The sequence below is a fragment of the Liolophura sinensis genome, chromosome 1 (genome assembly GCF_032854445.1).
Source record: "Liolophura sinensis isolate JHLJ2023 chromosome 1, CUHK_Ljap_v2, whole genome shotgun sequence".
Taxonomy (NCBI): Eukaryota; Metazoa; Mollusca; class Polyplacophora; order Chitonida; family Chitonidae; genus Liolophura; species Liolophura sinensis.
In genome coordinates, this window is record NC_088295.1 from 54440243 (window position 1) to 54464686 (window position 24444).

A 24444-nucleotide genomic window follows, 5' to 3' on the forward strand; every position below is an offset into this window, starting at 1 on the left:
CATTCGATTGCAGTTGTGAGAAAGCGCTGCTCACACTAATCTGCTGGAATGCTTAGCGGCATGGCTAGGTTTGGCCTGGCAAACACGTAATCTGTTGAAGCATTGTAAACAGCAGTAAAAGTTTCTTGCATCAAAGCTTGCTCATTAGGCCACCGCTCACTTTCTGTATAGCCGAAAGTTATGTTCTACATAAGAAAATGGTTTTATTGGCGAACCCAGGATTTCCATCTTACGATGATTGGTATTATGAGGCGTCCAATTAGATTAGGACTTCTCTACTTCAATTTCCAAGTTTTCGGCAGTCTGCAGGATCCAATCAATTTTCTTTATTAAGTCAGGCGCAGGATGGATCGGTCTGGAAAAAGCAGTATGTTGTCTCAATGTTCGCCCATTCAAGTCTACTTTCTCTGTGTGAGGCACTGGTGTTGGCTTTTCTTAGAATGGTCAGGCTTTGAACGTAGGAGTTTTATAGCCTGTGAGTCAGCTTCTCGATTCTCTCCGCTTTATTAACCTGTCTGGTGTACTGGCGGTCTCTTATAGCCTTGTTCACAGACGGAATGTTTTTAGTATGATAATCCAAATCTGAAGTGATGTGTGCTAATGTGGACAGAGGTCAGAAGCCAAGGTTTTCCCGGTCCATACCCTGAGAATACCAATCCCAGTGGATACCTTCACGGCCGGTCAGCTTTCCTCGATAAAGAGCCTAACAAATGAACACATTACACCGGTCAAGACCAAATTATTATCACCTCCTAAATTGAACTCCTTTGACTCCAGTATTTCTACAAGCTAATAACAGATAGCTAGCTAGCTAGCCAAGCAATCTTTCTGAAACATCATATGAATATGTCTGCTGCTAGTCATATTCATTCTCGGTCTATTTTCATTTCCGATGATTATAATGGCAGCAGTACAATTAATATCTGTAACAGCGGAGTTCTTCTTCCAGAACTGTACTTGGCTTCCATGTGGTTATGTTTCTCAAATTGCAGTGTTTTTCATTTTGTAGTTTGTCTCACTTTCTCCAGTGAGCCCATGCTTTTGCTGAGGCAAGTGGAAGTGACTTGGCTTCTTGGGACTTGGGTTAAAAAATACTTTATCTAATGATAGATGATTATGGGTATAGCCATGGGCTAGGATAATGTTTACAGTCAGTAATGTAATCCCGTGAATTACTAGAAATGGCATTGGTGAGCCAAGGGTTTGTATCACGTTGCTTTACCTCGCATAATACATGTACAAAACCCCAGCATTTGCTGAATTAAACACAATCGGGGGCCTCCGTGGCTCAGTTGGTTAGCGCGTTAGCACAGCGTAATGACCCAGGAGTCTCTCACTAATGCAGTCGCTGTGAGTTCAAGTCCAGCTCATGTTGGCTTCCTCTCCGGCTGTAAGTGGGAAGGTCTGGCAGCAACCTGCGGATGGTTGTGGGTCTCCCCCGAGCTTTGCCCGGTTTCCTCCCACCATAATGCTGGCCGCCGTCATATAAGTGAAATATTCTTGAGTACGGCATAAAACACCAATCAAATAAATAAATAAATTAAACACAATCACATCCAGTTGATGGGATACATGAGGTCTGGGTTCATAACCATTCATGGACAACAGATTTGTGAATTCCTGTTTGTGTCAGTGTTCACCTGAATACCTTCATTATATTGTGGGGCCCTGATGAGTATATAATGGGGTCAGATTTATCAAGAGGCAGAGGCACTGATCCAGTAATATGTGTGCCACTGTTTCATAATTATTTCATATAAAAGTATTAGTAATGCTGTGTCATGATTCTAAGTGGTCAATCATTACTCATGTTTCACAGGTCAGTGTCTGTGCTACATATTTCTTAACAGCAAAATTGTACGTGCAGTGGGCTGTCTCATCCTACAGTACTGTAGACCTAAAGTGTTTAGACTTGAGAAAGAATGTCAATTGAGCTTTTCCACCCTTCAGCACTGTTACGCATGTAAGAGTGTTAGCCTCTAAACAGACAGAAAGGGCATGATGGCACCTTAGTACTATTTGCATAACAGACAAGTTCCACCCTTCAGCACTGTTACGCATGTAAGGTTAGAGCGTTAGCCTCTAAACAGACAGAAAGGGCATGATGGCACCTTAGTACTATTTGGATAACAGACAAGTTAAGTGTTAAGTGTCCTATCACATGTTTAAATGTTAAAAAGATTTTTTGAGGTTAATTAAATGAATATGTAATTGTATATATATATATATATATACACACATATATACATACACACACATTGTAAACACTGAAGCACGCTGCTCAGACTGCAGGTACTGTGTAGTTTGCCTATACAGAGAAAAGTGGGAGCGGATTTCATACAGTGGAAGCAGTGTTAAGATATTAAAATGTTAAGGGCAGTACCTCAAAAAGCGCTGCATCTATTTTCAAGCTGTCCATACCTGTAAGGCACAACAATACAATGCATTGGTGCCCTCTGTGCATATTAATCACTGTGGATTTCAAAATTCATGACTTTGTAGTGTCTTTGTATAAGAATGAATATTTTGAGTGATATCTCAAAAGGTATTGCATTTAGCTGAGGCTGCGTAATCATGTAAAGCACAATAACGTACAGTTGGTGCTCCAGCATTGATACCCAGTGTACATGTCACCATAAACTACAAAATTCATGACTCTTTGAATTAGAATCATTGTTTAAGGAAAATTTAAGAGCGGTATCTGAAAATGTGTTGCATATACATGTAAAGCACAATAACACAAAGGAGATGTTATATCGTTCATTTCCTGCATGTGTGTTAACTACCGTTAGGACATTTTGTATTGAGCTTCAGTTTTGCATTCATGTATGTGTCTCCTACAGGCATGCTCTTTGGTAGCCTTGGAAGCAAATCTATTTCTACCTTTCCTAATACGAAAGGAGTGCTGGCATAACCCTGCTGTTATGTGGAGCCCTCTGACATGACTGAGTGTTATGTAAGCATTACTACTCAGTCCCTGAGCCCAAGAATTACAGAGTAATTGCCTGTGGCTCCCTGGGCCATTACATTTCTTGTCAACTGAGTATAGTTTTGTGGCTTGCTTGGATGCAAAACCCTGCCTGATTAGATTATGTTGTCTCAGTGCAATGAGTAAAATCCACATTACATAAGGGGAAACAGAAATAATTTGTCCCTTGGATCATTACATACGTGTGTATCTCCTCATGGAAGGTAATAATGTTCAGTGGGTAATATGAGAATGTACCAAGATGCCAATTATGTTCCCAGTCAGTGGGGGACGCAATTTTCAGCTGGTTAACATCATATGACTTGTAGGATGTACTTATATTATATCCACTCAGAACTCCTCATACATTATGAAGTGAGACAGCCATTAAAAAGAGAGGCATCCAAACCCTTTATCAAAAAAAAAACAAATGGTTTATGAATTCCGGTGTTGTATGTTTAAGATGATGTTCGTAGTGAAGTGAAATGTCAGTGTTTCTGAAGTAATATGTCAACCTTGTGTTAGAGGAAAGGGGAACAGTAGAAATAACTATGCCTGGATCATAATATTTGTAAATAGAGTAAGGATGATGTTTACATTCCCAGTGTGAGATAATTGCTATCAGATTTTTATGCCTTGGAGAGCTGTGGGAGAAGCCATTGTGTGAATGGGTTGTTGCCTACTGGCCAGCTCATATGACAGGCAAACAGAATGGGCTTGGCTCAAAATAGTTATTTATTTATTTGATTGGTGTTTAACGCTGTACTCAAGAATATTTATTTTATTGATAAAGCATTCGTTTCCTTTTTATTTTTGCGATGTTACATAACCAAGGTATCATTGTTCAGAGAAAGTAAAATACGATGCAACAAGTATGCGCCTACCATGTATCATCTATTTTAATCAGTGTAGCTATTTCTGCCGAAGTCAAGCAGATCCCTGTTTGCTTTGTAGCCATATGAGCATGGGATATGGATTATACAGCATTGTGTTTCTGGTTTCTCTAACATGGCGTATCACATGGTCGGGTAAAATTCCAGATTAAAAGTTGATTTTGAGAGCTACCAAGCACATCAAAACAAAAGGGCAAGGGCCATTTAGATGTTTTCACCCCTTTTCCAAACTAACTAAGATTATATTAATTGGTGTCTTATTTTGTGTAAATCCAGCATTCATGTTTTCTGTAGAATACAGCCTAGGGTATGAGTTTTATGTGTAGCTGGGACATCAACTGATACATGCAGCTGTAGGTACATGTATAGCCACATTCAGGAAGTATTTCATCTAAATTTCATAAGTAATGAACACAATCAAGGTGCATGCATGTAGAAAACGGAACAGAGCCCATGGGACACCACTACACTTTGCCAGCTACCTGACAAATGTCCTCACTAAAAACCACAGCCAACCAACAAGAGCTGGACATGCGCCGTGGCTTGTAATGTTGCTCAAGAGTTAGTTATAGGGAACTCAGTTCTGGCAGAAGCCATTAAAATAACGTCTTTTTGTTTTGATTTCATTTCACTATTATTGATAATGTATGGTTATTTTAATATCAGAAATCCCCTTTTTAATCCATGTCTGTAAACTTATACAAAGTGTTTTGTGTAACTGAGACGTCAGTTAATAAAGAAATCTGTGTCATGTAACAGAATAAGAGTTGTGCTGGAAAATTGACGAAAAAGTTTGGAAGGATTGTGATGTATTGGTGTGCTACTTGGCCTCAGCACTTGATCATATGTCTAAGTCATCTAGCTGGGAAAGTTATTGATTTTTTCAAAGATCCCAAAAAGTAAGAAAGAGCAGATAAGGAGTAGTGTTTTTTTCTTTTTTTAAGGAATGTAATTTTAATAACTTTGAGCTGTTCCTCAGAAAAAAAGTGGAGACATCTGATGGAGCCATTAAGCATGTGTGATTAATCTTTAGGCAGAGGTAATCGTTCTTGAAACTCTAGCAGCATGAAGAAGTGTTGCACTAGATACCACCACCATGTCTGCGTGACTCCAGCCTCTTATTGGCGGGCCTCAGATTTATCAGGGAATAAGCCAGAGTATTGGATGCTACATATAGTTGGGCATGTAGTTATGCATTTTGTCAGGTTCATCTAACAGTTGTATTTGGAAAATAAAGTTTGTATTTTGAGTTCCAAACTGTAGCAAAACATTTTTCATGGATTTAATACTAGTCAAATATTTAGACTGAGCAGAAGCATGCGTAATGTCTTCATGTGTTGATATAAGGTCACAGGTAACAAGTATGCATTCCACCATGAATGAATTGGTTAAGATATTTGTCTCTGAATTGTTTAGGCATACAAGATGGTGGTTCAATCTCAGCCTCTGGCAGTACATTTTGGATAGCCCCATGACTGCACTGTTTTAAGGAATCAAAGACATGGCCCCCTGCCTCCACTGTTCAAGGGGGTCTTGACTGGTGGTGTTGGTAGGGCTGCTGAGTTCATTGGAGATCCCTTATGCTCCACCAGTGTATTAAAAATACCCAAGCTTGCTCATCAGATAATAATCTGTAGTGTCACAATTGTGAAAGCTTGTCTGTTGTTCCCTCCACATGTAAAACTTAAAATGCTGTGCTTTCGGTGAAATATTCTTTAGTTCTTGTCAAACACCAGTCAGTCATTATACATCCATCATTTGTTTGCTTCAGTGGTAAGAGTGGACGATATCAACTACACAGCTTTGGTCCAAATCAGTTTGGGCAGGAAAGGTTCTTCATTGTTATAGTTTTGTGTGGCTACATTGTCTGAGGTCAAACCATGCAATGCAGATTTAAACTATGGCTGTTTTGGGTAAGGTTCCTGGTTCCCCATGGTTAGTGCTTTGTGTGGCTAAGTGTCTTAGGTCACACCATGCAGTGCAGATTTAAACTTTGGCTGTCTGGGTAAGGTGTCCTGGTTCCCCATTGTTAGTGCTATGTGTGGCAACATGTCTGAGGTCACACCATGCAGTGCAGATTTAAACTTTGGCTATTTGGGTAAGGTGTCCTGGTTCCCCATTGTTAGTGCTATGTGTGGCAACATGTCTGAAGTCACACCAGGCAGTGCAGATTTAAACTGTGGCTATTTGGGTAAGGTGTCCTGGTTCCCCATTGTTAGTGTTTTGTGTGAATAAGTGTCTGAGGTCACACCAGGCAGTGCAGATTTAAACTGTGGCTATTTGGGTAAGGTGTCCTGGTTCCCCATTGTTAGTGCTGTGTGTGGCTAAGTGTCTGAGGTCACACCATGCAGTGCAGATTTAAACTGTGGCTATTTGGGTAAGGTGTCCTGGTTCCCCATTGTTAGTGTTTTGTGTGAATAAGTGTCTGAGGTCACACCAGGCAGTGCAGATTTAAACTTTGGCTGTTTGTGATAAGGTATCCTGTTTCTCCATATGTGAGGCTGCACATCTGAGGTCACACAAATGCAGAGTTAGACTTCAGCTATTTTGAGTGAGGTGTCCTTAACAAGGTTATCATGTGCAAGATTCACTGCTATAAACCACTTAGTTTGTCTATTTAACACCCAAGCTGTCTTACTTCTTTGGCCATTTCAGATACCCCAAATTTTTGATCTGGCACAAGGGGGTTTATTTGAGCCAGTTTGTACATTTCTATTTCCGACTGCAGATGATTCACTTCTAGATATTTCCTTTAAAATCGACCTTTTAATTTCGGAACATGACCAGTAACAATTTTATCTCTTGAGATCTTTCATTCTGTGTGGATGTATTTGGACTGGCAAGACGCCCATTTAGATTGGATTTGCTGGTGGATTGTGCTTGGAATTGAAAATAGGCATTTGAGTAGTGCTGGGGGAGTGATTGCTGTCTGCTGACTATACAGCTCGATCTTGTGGCCTCAACCCCAACTCGTCTGGATGTCTCTAACAGTTCATTCTAAGCATACATACACATACTGTTACCCTGAGCAGTGCAGCAGAAGCCTGGGGGAGAAATTTAGGGGGAAGTGAATGTAATCAGGCTAGCTTAAGGGACTAGAATGGGTTAGTGTGAAATGAGACAAGAGTCCAGTGGATGGTCAGTGTATATGTATGTAGTCAGATCAGCGGTCAGGCTATAGTACGTGTGGCCAGACGGGGAATTGACACACCAGGCCGGACTTCATCAACTACAACCAGAGATAAAAATACACGAAACTGAATAAAGTTCTCGAGCCAATTGTGATAGCCCTGTCTTTGATTCTTGTCAGTGTAATGTGATTATCAGGAATGGGGCTAGAAAGGCCAGTTATCCACTGACAGAAAGTTGAGGTGGGATGGTTAGTGGCAAAACTGGTCAGCTCGGGTGTTCAGTTATTGATTACAGCATCGGGTTGTACCATAACTATGAGCCTCCTGTGCTATATACATTATGTAGACAGCTAACAGTGGGATTGGGTGGACTGTATATGTGTCCTGCTGTGGTTTTGATCTTATTCTTCCTCAGCCCATCTACCTTTTCTTGTCAGCTGGGTTATCTCTCCTTGCATGTTTACAACCATGTCACTTCTGGGAACAATGTTTACTCTGCTTAATTAAGACTTGGACTTTTGTGCTGGGGGTATAGTTGAAGTTGAAGAAACTTCTGATCAGAAATAGCTGTCATCTTGCCTACGTGTGCATTGTCCATCTTGTGCCTCTACAAAGGTGGACATTGTCCAGTTGTCCAAATTTACACCAGATATCTATATCTAGAGATGTTTATAGTTACAATACTGTAATTCATCAAAGTTTGCAAGGTGTTCATTCAAGCAACTTCTGAGGGCATTATTCTGTGTAGACTATTAAAATTACAGTTTTTGTGAAACCCTAAAATTGGTCAATCCAACCAATGTAGTTCTGTCTTCAAAATCAAATCAAGAACATGCATAAATTGCAATGAAAGTTGCTCTTTCATTTAAAAAGGTTGAGTAGGTACATAAACTTGCCAAGCTCCAAAATTACTACATACAGTGTAGGCTTGGTATATCTCTGGACAAGTAACAGGATCCACTGATAGTTCAAAGTGCTTTGGAAATTGGCAGAGCGATATATAGAGCTGGCATCAGAAAATAATAATCCAGTATAGAAGGACATATTGATTACCAAGATATTTATGAGAATGGAGCGGTTGAAGGTGAGCCATTGCTGCTTTATAACAGTGCTATTTATTTCACCTTCTGGCCACTGTTTGACATCCTTGGAGATAAGTGAATTTGTCTAGATGACTGCTTTCAGAAGGCTGCCTTATTGCCATTATGGTATGAAATGCATGATTGGAACTGGAGGCCTGAGTTGACAGCCAGGAATTCAGATATACCGGTAATACCTTTCTTGGTTGATCAGCCCCCAGGATCATTACTGAGGCTACAGTAATGATTTCTGTTGTTTGGCTGGATGGGCAGGGCAAGATATAGTGAAAGCTGCTGATCATAATGTAGCCTAGTTTTCTAAGCTACCCTTAAATCCTCAACGTATTGGATCATTCTTCTATAAATTTAGATGAAATGGGGAGCGTAATAAACAAGTCTGAAACAAGTCAGTCTGTGCAGTGCACTCTTTTGTTCTTTTCTTTTAAACATTACAGTTTCTGTGTAGTTGTGCTTGTGAAGCAAAGAGGTATTTCTTGTTACAAAACTACAAGGCAATTCAAAGTGAGAAAAAAATAAACAAAAGCTTCCACTCTCTTGGGTATATGCCATATTGTGAACCTAGCTATAATTAGATCTTTGTTCCATTAACCCAATGAGAAGGCAGAATTGTAGGAAATCCCCTGATGTCACTGACATCAAGGTTATGTAGCATGCACCCTCTTGTAGTCGCATGTATGTGGTAGCAAGCAGACACGAGAGCAAGGTGAATATACAGAAAGCATTGAAGAGTTAACACAATTACCTCCAGACACTGAAGAGCTCAGGGTCCCAACTAGCCAAACATGGCAGCCCCCCAGTATAATTAATGTCAAAAAAATTATGAACACACTAAAGAGAAGTTTGAAGATTCAAACTTTTTTGGGGGGGTTCAGCATTTTTTGAGAGTTACAGGTTTGACTTTACCTTTGGCTTGTTCTTTTGATACAGTCCATCAGTCTAAGAAATCAACTAGATATTTTTGTTTGTTGTCATGTCTTTTTTATCTACAGCCAATTATTGTTTATCTAGACTATTTTGATTGCTATGTGTGTGGGCTCATCTTCTACATTTATATACTAAGGCTTAGGGATTATCTGGGCGTGAGGGGACCGGTGCAGGTCACAACCAGTTTCCTCTGTTTAAGAGCTTCTTGTCACATAGACAGTCTCCTGATCAGAAATTAATAGCCTGCATTGACAGCTTGACCAGACTGTGGTGTGACACTAGGGGAATTACAAACTGTGAGTGCTTGGTCATTTCTTTATGGACTCTCTAAGATTGGTTCGATCTGCTCCGGTATAACTGCGTGTTAATGGGCACATTATAGAGCCTAAGATCCATCATGTCTGCTGATGCACTGCACATTTCCAATGTCTGTAATGTAAAACCTGTAACTGTAGTTTTCACTCAAACTGTAAATTTAAGGTAAAAATATGTTACCTTGATGTCCCAAAAATTTAGTACATAACTTTTCCCCAAACTACCCTGAGACACTTGTATAGTGTTTGTATCTCATATGCCAGCACACATTTAATTATGAAAATGGTATTTGTGACTGTGTTAATGGTTTGATGCATCAATTGATGCACTAGAATTTAATTCACCATGTGTCCATTTGGTGTTTTCCCATTTATGCATCAGTGAGGCAGTATGTACTGTATGATATCAGAACTGTTCTGCGTCAAGCTCCTGCGCGATACATGTATGGTTGAAATAAGCTGTGAGACAATGTCCATTGGCTTGCCTCATGTTGTCACGAACATGATTGCCTCCTAAAATATTCCTGTTTCCGTGAAGTAGTGAAGTTACCTGTGACATTACATGTTCAAATCCTGCTCAGGGTTGCTGTTTCGGCTACAGCTTTGAGTGAAGATGTTTATCAGGTACTTCTTTGTAAAGGTCGATGGTTTACACTGGATACCCTTGCTTCCCCCACCATTAAACCTGACTACAGTTGTAGAAGTGAAACATTTTCGAATACAAGAAATACATTATTTAAATGTAATTAATTTAAACACCTTGTACATGTATGTAATGCTTGAAGAATTAAGTAGCATTCTTCATTTATCAATTATTTTCAGAGCTATATACCCGACCCATTTAAGTTGCGTGAGTTTGTGAGTTCCCTCCCCCCTGGCAATGAGCGGCTGTACTGTACGATGATTCGTCATGGTGATGAGACGTCAGGGGGTCACTACACCCTCTATCTGGAGTATCTTGGGGGCCTGGTGCCACTTTTAAAGGGGAAGCGAGCCAGCAAAATACGACCAGATTTTGTTATTTTCGACCCTAAGATAAGGACTCTGGGTGGCAGATCCAGTAAGTGTCATGTTATTATACACTTGGTAAAAACAATAGAATGCCTACATTGACTTTGGCAGTATTTTAGTTACCGTACCAATTGTGCTACCAAACTAAGTTCAAAGTCAGTGTGTTTCTCCCTAATTATACAAAATAACCCTAAATGTGGAACCCTCTTCACCTCTAAAAATAGGCTTGTTAGGACCTTAAAATCTTGGATCCTTACCTCTCAATTTGGGGCTCAGTATATGGCACAGCCTTGGTGCAAGCATACTGTGCCTGGGTAAGACACATCATGTTTATGGTGGCATGCCATTCCAGTGAGGCAGCACTGTCAGCATTGGGTGCAACATGCTACATAAAGACACAGTCCTGAAATGGGCGAAATTACGTCAAGCATATTTTAAACACTGAGTAAGCAAGCAAACAAACAAAACTATCTTGCTAAAGGTAAATGATCGTCATTGTACGAGTGGAAAATTCTTGACTATTGCATTATAAATCAGAAGTCAGAGAAATACGTCAATATTTTAGCAGCTGCAGATGAGGAACACACCTGTTTGAGTAGTGGTGGGGAGAGTGAGCTGGACTCTGACAGTGATGTGTCCGTGGATGGCTGTGGCTCACCAAGAATGCAAAGAAAAAAGCGTCAAAAACATTTCCGAGCAGAGAGGGTAGAGAGGAGCATAACATTCCGTACTCTCGATGAGCTGTTCTACAATGACAACCTGCCAGAGGTAGGCGTGGGTGATGGGGTAGCAAGGTTTCTTGGGGTAACAAGCACTATAGGATGAAATATTCTCCCATTCACAGATAACAGAAGTTAGAAGGGGCTTTGTGGGCTCAGATGGTTAAAATACTAGGTTGCTATGACTCAGTCCCATGACTAGTGGGTTTGTGTGTTTCGATATAAGTTTTGCCTTTTTCATAGGGGCTTTATATCAGAGGGTTTGAGAGGTAGCTGTTGATTGGTTTACTCCAGTCTTCTCTACCAATAAACCTGACCAACGAAAAGTTCTTGAGTAGTATTGTATTCAGGATTTGTTTTCATTTTATGACACTGTTCTTACATGAAGTAACTGGGTACTCTCTGTTTGTAAATGTGGACTGCTTCTGTTACCATGACTACAGGAGTACAGCAGCTATCTTGTAACTCAGTACAGAATACAAGTTCCTAGGCTCAAGTTCTACATATACAACAGTGTTGTCCTGCAGCAAGAAGTTTCATCAAGACATTATAGACATGTGTATAACCTTCTCGCATTTGCTTATCAAAGCAGCATCACCCGAAAGTCATCCAACAAGTAAATCTGGTTCTTTGTCTGGTTCTTTGAGATGTCTTAATACCCACATTGTATACTTTCATCCATGGGGAACAAATACCTGTGTGTAGATGAATATTTTGAAACATGATGAATACTTCATACAGTGACATCATTTGTGTTGTGTAGAGTAACAAGCTTGTGGAGATCACATCCAACATTTGGGGGACCAAGTTCCGAATTGTTGGCACAGCGTCCTACCTGCCCGAGGAATTGGGACAAGTGCTGTACAAGACTAGTCTGCTCCACCTACAACCTCGTCAGATGACGGTCACTGTGGCAGAGCTGGCCTGTTACGACCTCCAGTCATACTCTCGTGACCCCAATTTCACGCCTGCGGGGATGAGCGAGGATGAGGATGAATCAGGTGGGGATTGCCCCCCCAGGGGTACCTTTTCCACAGGCTGAAGTGATATCTTATGTCATTCGCACCCGTACTTGTGGGTCATATTTGAAGTATTGACTTTAATATCCGCCGTAGATACTGTGGTTACATTTTGTTACCTGTAGAACTGGCATAGTTGTATGGTTTTAGGGGGCGGTGTCTGTCCGTCCGTCCATCCGTCTATCAACATGATATCTCATGAGCTCTTCAAATCTTGCTTATCAAGCTTATAACACATCCATTTGGTCATCAAGTAGAGCCCTAATAAATGTTTAGAAGCTTTGGTGTTTTGCTTCAAGGTCATTAGGGTAAATCAAGTTATATTTTTTGTCTTGCTTGTAAACTCTTGTCGTCATGTTTACCAAACTTGAATCACAAGTGCACCTATCCATGGGGAAGAAACCTATTGATTTTAAGCGACCCTTATCAATTTTTCAAGGTCATTTTATTTAGATATGATTGCTGAACTTATTCGTCATTGGACTTGACATAGATCAATGAATTTAAATTTTAAAAAGATTTTCGAAAATGCATTATCTCTTAAAAGGTGATGAGAAAGCTCCTGTGAAATTGCTGTGCTGTGGTTATACAGCCAAGGGTATTATAATTAAGTGCGTTAGACAGTAGATTTTTCTCACCAATGCGGTCACTGTGAGTTCAAGACCAGCTTATGCTGGCTTCCTCTCCGGCCGTACGTGGGAAGGCCTGCCAGCAACTTGCAGATGGTCGTGGGTTTCCCCCGGGCTCTGCCCAGTTTCCACCCACCATAATGCTGGCCGCCATCGTATAAGTGAAATATTCTTGAGTACGGCGTAAAACACCAATCCAAAAAAAAAAGAAAAATCACAGTAGTTTTTGTTATGATGTGAGTATGGATGCATCTAATGCACATTGTAGGAATTTGATTTTCTTTATTTGACAAAATTGATTTATTCTAAGTTATTATTTGTTAGCAGGAACACATCACCATGGCATTATATGCACATACATGTACCTGGTAAGAACTCAGTATATATTTTTTGTCTTTCAGATTTTGTTGATCTGGAAATATTACATAATTTTTCTGATGACCAAGGTGTTAGTGTGGCTCCAGTCGATGCCTGTGTACATACGTGTTTGACTCAGACAAATGAACTACAAGATTTGATTGGTGGAGATGTGTTGCTGAGCAAGCACTCAGAACCATGCTTACAAACTGATGTTGAAAGCTGTAAGAGTGGACAGTCCTCAGGGAAGATTAGTGAACAGTATAGTCCCACCAAGAATGGTACACCTCTGTTTAGGTGTTCCGGAAAACCCCGCCGCACATCCAGCATTAAATCACGATCACTGTCTCCCGCTGAAAATCATGCAACTGCTCAAAACAATGCCTTCCATAGCATTTTGGATCAGGACTCCAGTGATTTGCTCAAAGACTCCTATGCGCATCAAGGTGCTAGGCCCAAGCTTCTCCAGCCTTCTGACAAGCATGGCCATGTGGAACAGATTACCTGGGACAGTTCCGTGGGTGTCGTGCCAGCGTCTTCCAGTCGCACAAGCAACAGCGTCCAGCACATTCAAAGTGTCCCACCTGCTGGCCAGTTGCCCAAGCCTGACCCCAGCACCGTGGGTAAAGTGCTGCAGCAGGACCTGCAGAGCACCAGTATGCCACGCTGGGCTGACCGTGCTTGTCAGGGTATCCGCTTCATTGATGATGAAACCTGCGAAGGCATGGACATTCCTGTAGAAACCAACACCATCTATGACTGTAGCAATGTGACACTTAGTGTGAACACTGAATCACAGAGGCGTTTATACCTAGCTCACTCTGAGGCTTCGGCCAACCAGACCTGTGCGCCTGATGCACCTGCCCCCTCCACTGACCAGGGCTTTAGGCTTGGGGAATGCCCCAGTGACAGCCAAGAGTCATCCCTTCTCGAGGACGCCCATCGGGGCTTGAACAGAGAGGGGCTGGTGGGCACGGTACTCTCCAAACATGGTTCTCTGGACACGGGTATCAATGTGCTAGGTTTGAAGCCAGAGGTGAATGGACTAGAGGAGGTGACTAGCACATCGCTGCCTGCTTCACCCATCAAAAGGAGCCTCGTCTCCAAAACCAAGAAACTCAGGCATGAGGTGCTCCTCAACAAAACTAAACTCAGTCCTCTGTTCAGTCGTAAAGGACGATCTCGCCATGTGGAGAGTTCTGAGGAGGAGTTGTCTTCCCTGGAAGAGATTCGTGCCAGTCAGGGATATAGAAATTTGGAGACATTCCAAAAAGCACAGCTAAAACAAAAGGTGAGTTGTTGAATGAACAGGACAAGGCATATTCTCCTTACTCATACATGTGTATGTGTGAGGTTTACTCATACATGTGTATCTGTGAGGTTTACTCATACATGTGTATGTGTGAGGTTTACTCATACATGTGTATTTTATTTTATTGTTGGTTGATTTGGATGAATGAAATTGCTGTGTAGCTGTTAAAACAAACAAGGCCAGGAAGTGACCTTGCACAGACACCGCCACTTAGCTAATTCAAAATGATCAGCAGTTTAAATTTTGTAAAGTTTTGTACTTGTAGTTATTTAAATGTAAACCCTGGCAATCAAGCATTCTAGACAGCTGGACTGGCATCCTTCACCTGGACAGGTCATGTGACCCAACAAATCATATTGTCCAATCAGAATAATCAGAGTGCTTCAGTTGTCCCAGACCCTTTTTGTCGATCACACTGTGAGTGACTAGAAATCTTCTGAAGTCCGCATGAACTGGACTTGAACTCACAGTGATCACGCTGTTGAGAGGCTCTAGGGCCCTTGTGCGGTACTAGCACATTTACCATTCGGCCTTGGAGCCCTTAAGACTTTGGTCAATTATTTGTCTGTGAATGTGATATTGTTGTGCACACTGTGGTGATTTTATCTCACTAATAGTCTGGTGACCTTTGCTGTTGTTTTCTATGGTCAGCTGTGAGGTTGCACCACATTCAGATGGCTGTGTATATATGCACAAGTATGTTAGAACTTGGACAAGCTGTTATATATATATATATATATATATATATAATTCTTAGAACTAGATTGATTTTACAAAAGTATTTTGAGGATGGTTGGAAAGGTGGGATGATGTCATACAGGGGAAGTGTAATTTACAGCACAAAAATCATACATGTATATTATAAAATTTATTTGCCTCTAAACATGTACTTTTTTTTTTGATAGAAATTTTATGCCATTTGGGGTATCTGCAGGAGTATATGTATCAAGTCCCTAATATCCATCAGCCACATTTTTCTTGCATTAAAGAAACTTCAGACACACAGTGCATGCACACTGAGGGAGAAGTGTCCTTTTATGATACAGGTCTGTTGTTCTCACACACATGTATCCCTTTGGCAGAAATGATATCCATGTTTCCACGAAATTCGTTTTCAAACAATTTTATTTGACTACATATGTATATACTTCTATATAGTATATACCCTAGTTTTTAATTCAACGGCAAGAAGTTGCAGTAAATGTGGGTGCTTCAAAAATTATGACTTCTTGTTATATATATATTCATCATTTTTTTTTACAGTACAGCCGTTTCAAGATGTAGACAAATTGTGGAATTGTTTGATAGAATAGAAGCCCTCTCCTGGGCATAAAACTTTCAATAATTGGTGGCAAGAAAAGTTATTGAGAGTTGGCGAGTCTTGAACAGCTGCACATGTATGCTCGCACTTTGTCTCTCCCACAGGAAACATGTGTCTACCCCACAACTCAGGTTTATCCTGGTTTATTGCCCGCTTACCTAGTAATGAGAAGTTTGCTATTAAGATTGCTCCCAAATTGATTCTTTTTTTTTTTTCCTGTTGTTATTTGTCAATGTTTTCTACCTATCTTCTGGTACATGTATATAGTGCAGGTGTTTATTGATTAAAGCGGCTGTGTCTGTTCGTGAGTTTCTGGCAGTTAGTAGCGATCTCCTCAGCAATGCCGGTCTCAGTTGTCCGAGACTTTACCAGCGAGCTGTGGGAGCTGAATTACTCGGTAAATATGTCTGAGAGGTTGATCTTAGTGTGGCTGAATTACCCATCACTCTGCCAACACAAAAACCTTTTAAGATAGCAAGGCCGCTAAACTGTTGGCAGACTGATTGGTAGGGAGCAGTGACCTTGATTACATTTTACCACTAAAACTTTCACCAGCAGGTCTTTTACTGTCTGTGTGCGATGGAAGTTTAGCTGTGTGGTGGGGAAAGAGCCTTTGTGATCATGGGACATGCAAGGAATTGCCTGCATGAACATCCAAAGAAATCAGAGGCCTAAGCAAAAAAAATCTGTCTTTGTACTGACTACTTGATCCTCCTCACACAGAAAAGTATACAGTTTTAGTACTCTATACACGGACTAATGCCCTTAGAATTTGCCTGAGTGAACATTTTGCAGACGTGGAAAAAAGCTGATTGCATGAAGAATTACAGAAGTCAGATGTATTATTAAGAAAGGTTTTCTCATGGACTTCCTGAGTGCACAGTTTGACAGCTTTCTCTCCTGGGAAATGTGGTGCTCTATCTGTGTTAGATTTATTTAGATCTCACGAGTCACTCAGTTAGAAGGTGTGGTAAATTTGTTCCTGCTGATGTCTGATGTTCGGTGGTTGGGAAAATTGCTAATCACATTATGAATTGCCTTAAAAAAAATTATTTCCTGCCTTGCAAATAAGCAGGTGTGATGTCTTTTTTTCCTCCTCGCTCAGCACTTGTGAGGTAAAGCTGTTAGCTGTGTATGTTACAGATGAGGAAGGCCAAGAGTAAAGGTGACAGTGATAAATCTCCACGAGCGGGACATGGTGTGAAGCGTAAACAGCTGATCATGCATAACAAGGCACCACTGTGGAACGAGAGCAGTCAAGTCTACCAGCTGGACTTTGGCGGCCGAGTCACGCAAGAGTCAGCCAAAAACTTCCAGATAGAATTTCGTGGCCGACAGGTAGGCAGGCAGGGTTATAGTATAGCTGTCCACATGAACAACCCACAGCTGGGTGCAGATGCACCTGGCTGCGGTGACTCAGATGTCAGCTTGTATATTAACAGCACTTTAGATACCTACTGTACATGTACTCCAAGTACCGTATTTGACTTCTGTACATTGTCTAAGCTACAGACATGACTGTGTTATTTGTTTTACCTAAATCTGAGAGTTCTATTGATCTTAAATGTTTTGAGGTTTTTTGGGAAAGGTAGATTATCCTAATGGGAAAATGTAAGTTTCTGCACTAAAAATAATATGAAAAAAAGACTTTCTGGGTGGGCCCAGCTTTACAATATGTGAATGCACAGGGGAACTTTTTTGAGTTGCACTACCTTTGATTTTGAATCTTCTTCATGATCTTTATTTGCCTCTACTAATCTCCTTTATAGGGATTGATTTTAAATGAAGACAGTAAATGGTTATAATGTAGAGTCAGAGGCGTGACTGATTCACAGCCGTTACGCATAGCCCACAAACTCTCAGTCAGTGAGTTCACATGCACAAATCTTGTGTCACCTTTATCATCAGCAGGGTTTTCAGATATCTGGCGGGATCTGATGGTTTCCTATGCCCACATTCCTCTAGATGCACCCGAATCTTATAAATATTATTATAGTTATATAAGGAACATAGTATTGTCTACATTGTTTGAGAGTAAAGTCTCTGTTGTCTACATGTACACTGTGTATTTGCCAGGTCTGAATTGCTTGGCAGAAAAGTTATTATTTTTTTAATTTAATAACAGTACAATGTAACTTTGAAGTCGTGCAGTATTGTCTTAAATATGAAGCCATGTGACAGAGAAGTCAGTATGCTGAATGAATGGCTGGTTTGGTATTTTGATTAGCAGAGACCAGTTGTTCAAAACCGTATTAGCAATTAAGCCTGCAGTATAAACTTCAGCCTGGACTTAATTCTCATTACTTTTTTATTAGAACAAGACTGGTATAAAGATTTAAGCCAGGCTTAACTTTGATATATTTTTGAACAACTGGCAGCAGGTTTGGCTTAGCCAGTTTTAGCAGGGACATACACATGTAGAACACTGATTTTGTCATGTCTGATGTTTTTCAGGTGATGCAGTTCGGTAGGATTGATGGCAATGCCTACACCTTGGACTTCCAATACCCATTCTCAGCCCTGCAGGCGTTTGCCGTGGCACTGGCAAATGTCACCCAGAGACTCAAATGATCAAATGTCTCTGGCATAGCACTTTATTTCTGCATACATACACAAAAAGCTGTCAGCTTAGTTGTCATACATTTCATATGTGTAACTTGTGCTTACAAGGAGAGTGTAGCCAATGCTATGTTACAGACAAACTGTTCTTATGTTGATGCTGTAAAGCGGGTACTTGTTTTGTTTATTGGTTGATGTGGCTTCGTCTTTTTTAAAAAAAATTTTTTTGGGGGGAGGGGATGAGGATAGAGGGAAATTTGTTAAGATATCTAATTTGAACTATATATGTCTGTGTTATTGGCTGATATTATGTTTTTAGCATTTTGTCTGGCATTTAAGCTATATATTTTTACTGTGTATTCTGGTTTCTTCATGGGAATAAGGGAATTCAGTGTTTGTCTTCTGAGACAGGCTAGGCCATATACTTTCAATTTGACCGAAAATCATTGAAAATTTATTCAGCCGAAAATCATTGAAAATTTATTCAGCGAGCTGTAAATGTACCTGTTTCTGGCTACTGTATAATCGCAGGACATTGACCTATAGTTATATATCACTATCGTCTGGAACATTCTAACAGTGCTTTACTAAAAATGTTTTTTTTAAGGAAACATTTTTACATACATATATGTTATACAACATAGACCAAAGGTCATAATTCAAGTTTTGTGATTGTAAGTTAAAATTTTTACAAAATATTTCTTAGAGATATCCATAATTGAATTTCAACCTGAATTTCTCCTCTTTTGAAAACTTGAGAAGTAGTTGATTTTTGGTTTGTTTTGAAAAATCAAAAATGTTTTAATATTCAACAAGTGCATATGCTGGCCTCAGGATGCCAAATTGTACCATTTTTCACTTGTCAGAAAGGATAGGCTGTTTTTGTAATTTGACCTTAATATCTTCTGTTGATGACCTTCATGATGGTTCATGTCTTTGGTTTTCTGCCAAAAATCTGTTATATACAGGATGTTCATACATATTGTGCTGGGCATGCAGAATATCTGTACTGGTTTAACAATTAAGGCACACAAATAGACCATGATGTGTACATTGTTATAGGAGACCTACACACTATGTGATCCTCATGGCTGTGTACTAAAGCCTGTAATTTGCATTTTTTTTTTTTTTTTTGCCTTCAAGATGTGGCTGAATGGCGACCATTCTATAAGCATGTGTAGGCATGAAGTTATAGCTAAGTCTGAACTGTTATACATGAACATGTAAGAGGTAGATGGGTGCTGAGGTACGGATTATGTATGTCCCATACATTGTTACAGCTCCAGACTGTTGTCAGAGAAATCCCTCAATTTACTGGCATTCTGTAGCCAAAACACGTCTTCTGTTATGGTTTATAGCATATCTCATATCAGCATAATGGGGAATATTACTGCTTGCAAAGCATTTCTCCCCATGTGTTTATGGGTGGGCATAAAAAAATGGACCGTACTTTGATGCTGCATTGCTCCATTATCCTTTGTTCAAACCCTTTCAAACTTTGGACATTGGCATGATTTTGGTAATATACTGACCAGTTTTCAAGGTCATAGTTTGAGTAGTCTGTACACAGGGTTAAAATGAAAACATAGCCTCAAAAACGCACTTTCCGGTGACCCACATTGCATCACCTGTCAGGTGTCATGAGTAGAGCGTGCACTGCACCTGTGTGACATGGGTCAATCAAGTGTCGTCTGGAAAAATTGTCTGGCTCTAGTGTCAGAGAAATCCTTCTGCCAGATAGCCACAAGTTTTGCTGAATCAAGATGGTTTTCTCTGTGCCGGACAAGGAATTGATCACCTTTTCAATTAAAACAAGGTAGAACATCATTTTGAAATGTCCGGAACACGCGTTTTTGACACTATTTTGATTTTGGTCTCATGAACAGAAATTTTAAAGGATGGAATTTAAATTTGGTCTGTATACTTAGGACATAATGGCTCTTGAGTGTATAAATTTTTTAGAAGCTGATGTAAGAGGGTTTCGGAGATATTGGGCGTCAAAGTACGGCCCATTTTTTTATGCCCGGTCGATATGTAACACACAATCACAAGGCAGCCAATCACACATGTGTATGACAGCTTTGTGTGTTCCTTCAGGCACATATTCAGAATCAAGATTAAATCCTTCAACAAATCTTCACACATAATATATCTATGCATCATATGTCCATCAAAACCAGTTTTACTATGTCGTAATTATAAACCAGATCATGTTTACAGTTGGACTACAGGTTCATACAATAACGGCCATATTAACATATATTAGTATTTTTATTATAAAGGACAGGTGTGGTGATTATGGAATAGCTTAGTTGGCCCAACTACCATTGATTGAAATGAATTTGATCAGTATTTGAATTTGGCATTTGAAAAAAGGGGTATTGTTAATAGGAATATATTGTCAGAAGTGTTCTCACGTTGTAAAGGGTTATTACCAAAACACTTCATTTACTTTTTTAAAACGGCTTTCTTTCACAGATATACTGGATTTCGTCATTGCCAGTATATTTTTTCAGTAATTAAAAACATTTTATGGTTGACTTATATTAGCTATGAAATGTTCTGGAAAATAACTTTATATATCAGGTATACACCATGGAATTGTATGTATTTTTATTATGTCTAGGCTCTGAAATCTTTCTGTGGCAAATTTTTCTTTTTCTTTTTTTTTTTTTTTAACTTAAACCACCTACTACATTTACCTGAGGTTGATCTGGATTATACAAATAGCTATTGCCTGTTGTTTGTTGCCCTGAACAAGAACAGATTGTAATTAAATCCAAACTGTTTTCAAGTGTTTAAAATTAAACACTTATACAAGAATCCCTTCCTTTGGGTCTTAATAAAACTACTTTTTTGTGGTCACTTTAGTTTTAAGAGAATGGTATGAATTAATTCCACCATGCAATATTTCCACCGTAGTTGTATCAGTTGTTATATTCCTACACTGGGCATGTTGTCTGCATGTATATATACATGTGTTTTGTGATCAGACTTGATCAGTGTTGGTATCTACATCATGGTATGTCTCTGATCAGCTTTGATCAAGACCAATTATTCAAACTCATTCATATACTTTCGTGTTTACAGACATATTGACATTACCCATAATATTAATGTGTTTCTCTATGTGTTATAAATGTAATGTATTATATAGCGTCTGGTGTGTATTAACATTGTATAAATATACATGAATTTGTATGTACATGTCATTGTGAACAGCAAACTTACTGCCGATTGACACCATTTATTACATGTATTACAAACAGTCCTGTTGCTCCACACACTGTCAAACAGTTGTATTGTCAGACAAACACATTGTTCAAGGTTCCATGACTATTTGGACAAGAGAATATCTTACTGTCAGTTTGTGTTTTTATTTGTAATAAAATTTATTTTTTTTTGTAACTGTTGATCAGACATCCACCAATGGTATTCAGCAATTTCTCACATATACAGAGAAGGGTTGGATATAGTTGTCCTGGTAAGTGCACTTTGGTTTGGGTCAAGTGAGGCCTCATTTTCTGTTTTGGTCAGTGAAAGCTAAATCATTGTCTGTAGGTAGAATATACACCTCAGGTAATGTCCACTGTAGCCAGAACAAAAAAATAGTAATGCCCCAAGGTAATATGAGAACAAAGATTTCATTTTGCACAACCAAAATTTCTCAAAACATTCTGAAATCTACATGATGATGCTTAATTGACAGTAGAAGATTCTGTTTTACCATACTTCTTGAGGTATCATATGATTATAATACATATGGGTACTACTCAGGTAACAGGTAGGCATACTTTGGGAGTAATTGTGTATCATGTTCCAAAGTTGCAAATGCAGGTAACTTGTGGGTTAAATAGTAAAACAGTGTACTGGTATTTCATACCATTTTACTGGTACTGCCATGTTATTGCCACATATAATTTCTTGAGTCAGAAGGTGATATAAGGGTAGAAAGTCATGCAGCATGTCAATGTGTGAAGCACTATATTTGACCTAAAGTTTCTTCTGTTGCCCAATTTACCTGATTCTAGAGAGTTCTGTTCATCTTAGAATGATGATTTAAGGTTATGAGCAGATATGTGTGGATATTCTAAATAGAATTAAACCTCGGTGATCTTTATAGATTCACTACACTGTTTATCCAAGATACCTACCTGTACCAACCCACCTGCTATAATGACATTCATGTACGTGTGTTTGTTCTGTATACAATATTGGCTTCCCCAAGATTTTAAATGTATTGTGTAAGGAAGGAAATGTGCATTGCTTAGATCTGTACATTAGTGTAAATTTCTAACTTGTAAACAATCAGATGAGATGAATTTTATGGACTTGTGTTTTTGTGTTTATGATTGTAATAGTCAATTTATAAATATGAGGAAGAGTTTATGTGCAAGATAACTATGTTGTGTTTTATTTTTAGAGTAAAAAACATCTTGTCTAGTCATTTACCATGCATATGTAAGGTTTTTATGGTAAAGGTTACTTGTACATGAATGGGTACAGAAAGATCTTTACATGATTGCCATTTTATCATTCCATCCAGTTTTGTAGGTATGATACTACACATGTAACATGATTTTGTTGATGGATAGTGTATATATATATATGTGTATGTGTGTGTGTACAGGCTTCTTTTATTTCTTGCATCATTTGATATCTGAGTATATTAGGATGGCATGCAGAATTAAGTGATGTTCAATATGTATGCAATGGAGAGTCCAGATGGCATGACATGTTTATGTCACATGTAGAAATCTGGGTCATCACTTTAATATATGCTTGGACATTTTTGAACATTTTAATAATTTATATTTTATACAATTCAACTAATATGTCATTGATTCATTTTTGTGTTGTGATATTTTGCAGTGTGAGCATTATATTTGAACATTTGTTCCTCATTATGGTGATATTAAGTTTTCATCATACAGCCTGCCACTTTGGACCTGCAGCCCATTCCTGTAGCCCACTTTGGAAATGCGACCTTTTGCTATAATCCACTTTGAACTTGCAGCCCATTCCTGTAGCCCATTCTGGAAATGGAACCTTTTTCTGTAACCCACTTTGAACTTGTAGTCCATTCCTTTAGCCCACTTTGGAAATGCAACCTTTTTCTGTAACCAGCTTTGGATCTGCAGCCTATTTCTGTAGACCACTTTAGAAATGCAACCTTTTTCTGTAACCCACTTTGAACTTCCAGCCCATTTCTGTAGCCCTTTTTGGAAATGGAACCTTTTTCTGTAACCCACTTTGAACTTGCAGCCCATCCCTGTAGACCACTTTAGAAATGCAACCTTTTTCTGTAACCAACTTTGAACCTGCAGCCCATTTCTGTAGACCACTTTAGAAATGCGACCTTTTTCTCTAACCCACTTTAAACTTCAGCCCATTCCTGTAGCCCACTTTGGAAATGCAACCTTTTTCTATAACCCACTTTGGATATGCATCCCTTTCCTATAGCCCACTTTGCACATGCATCTGTTTCCTATAGTTGACTTTAAACATCCAGTCCTTTGTTGGAAGCCTGATTTACATAGTCACCTTTAACATTTTGTTGTTAAGTACAAAGTAAGTGTGTGAGAGAAATTTAATCCCCACCAAGTACAAACTGCAAAAATAAGAAAGACTAAAGAAACTAATTTAAGTTAAGGATTCATACATGATAGGTTAGATAGTTGTCTGCAGAAACCCACCAAAAACCACAGAATGTACTCCTCTCCAACCACCTGTAGGTTTAACCTTTTAGCCAAGGGCATTATAATGAGCCCAGTGAACAAGACATTCCTCCAAATGTTCACCTCTGTAAGTGTTCGTGTAACTTCAGAACAACAGTTCAAGCAGAAATATGCAATATGCTCCTTCTGTAATCAACATGATCTTCATTGTTCTAATTTTCCATTGTGTACAAACTCAACATGATATCGCAGCATTATCGAACATTGGAAATAAGCCTCATTGCTTTCATCAAGGCATTGTGCTCATTTGAACAAGAATGTGTAGATGTACTTTTTTATCCCTTCAGTATACATAGATAAAATTGATGCTTCCAAAGTAGAAATAAATTGCTGCTTTTCTGACAAACAGCATGTGCATGTAGTGATGGTGATTGAGGTGTAACTAGTAGCTGCTTAGTGAGTTGTGAGTGCTTAGAGAAATCACTATATAACTGTACAGTTAACTGTCT

The 24444-nt window shown here is 39.3% G+C and overlaps 1 protein-coding gene across 1 annotated transcript in view; it reads left to right on the plus strand.

Annotated features, from left to right (window-relative positions):
- LOC135462098 (tubby-related protein 4-like) overlaps positions 1–18428 on the plus strand; it is an 81290-nt gene extending 62862 nt beyond the window's left edge. The window contains exons 9-14 of the mRNA XM_064739457.1: positions 10153–10390; positions 10907–11109; positions 11824–12061; positions 13110–14356; positions 16842–17036; positions 18153–18428. Of these exons, the coding sequence (XP_064595527.1) occupies positions 10153–10390; positions 10907–11109; positions 11824–12061; positions 13110–14356; positions 16842–17036; positions 18153–18269 (2238 nt within the window). The 3' untranslated portion in view covers positions 18270–18428. The remainder of the gene's footprint in view (positions 1–10152; positions 10391–10906; positions 11110–11823; positions 12062–13109; positions 14357–16841; positions 17037–18152) is intronic.
- The last annotated feature ends 6016 nt before the right edge of the window (positions 18429–24444 follow it).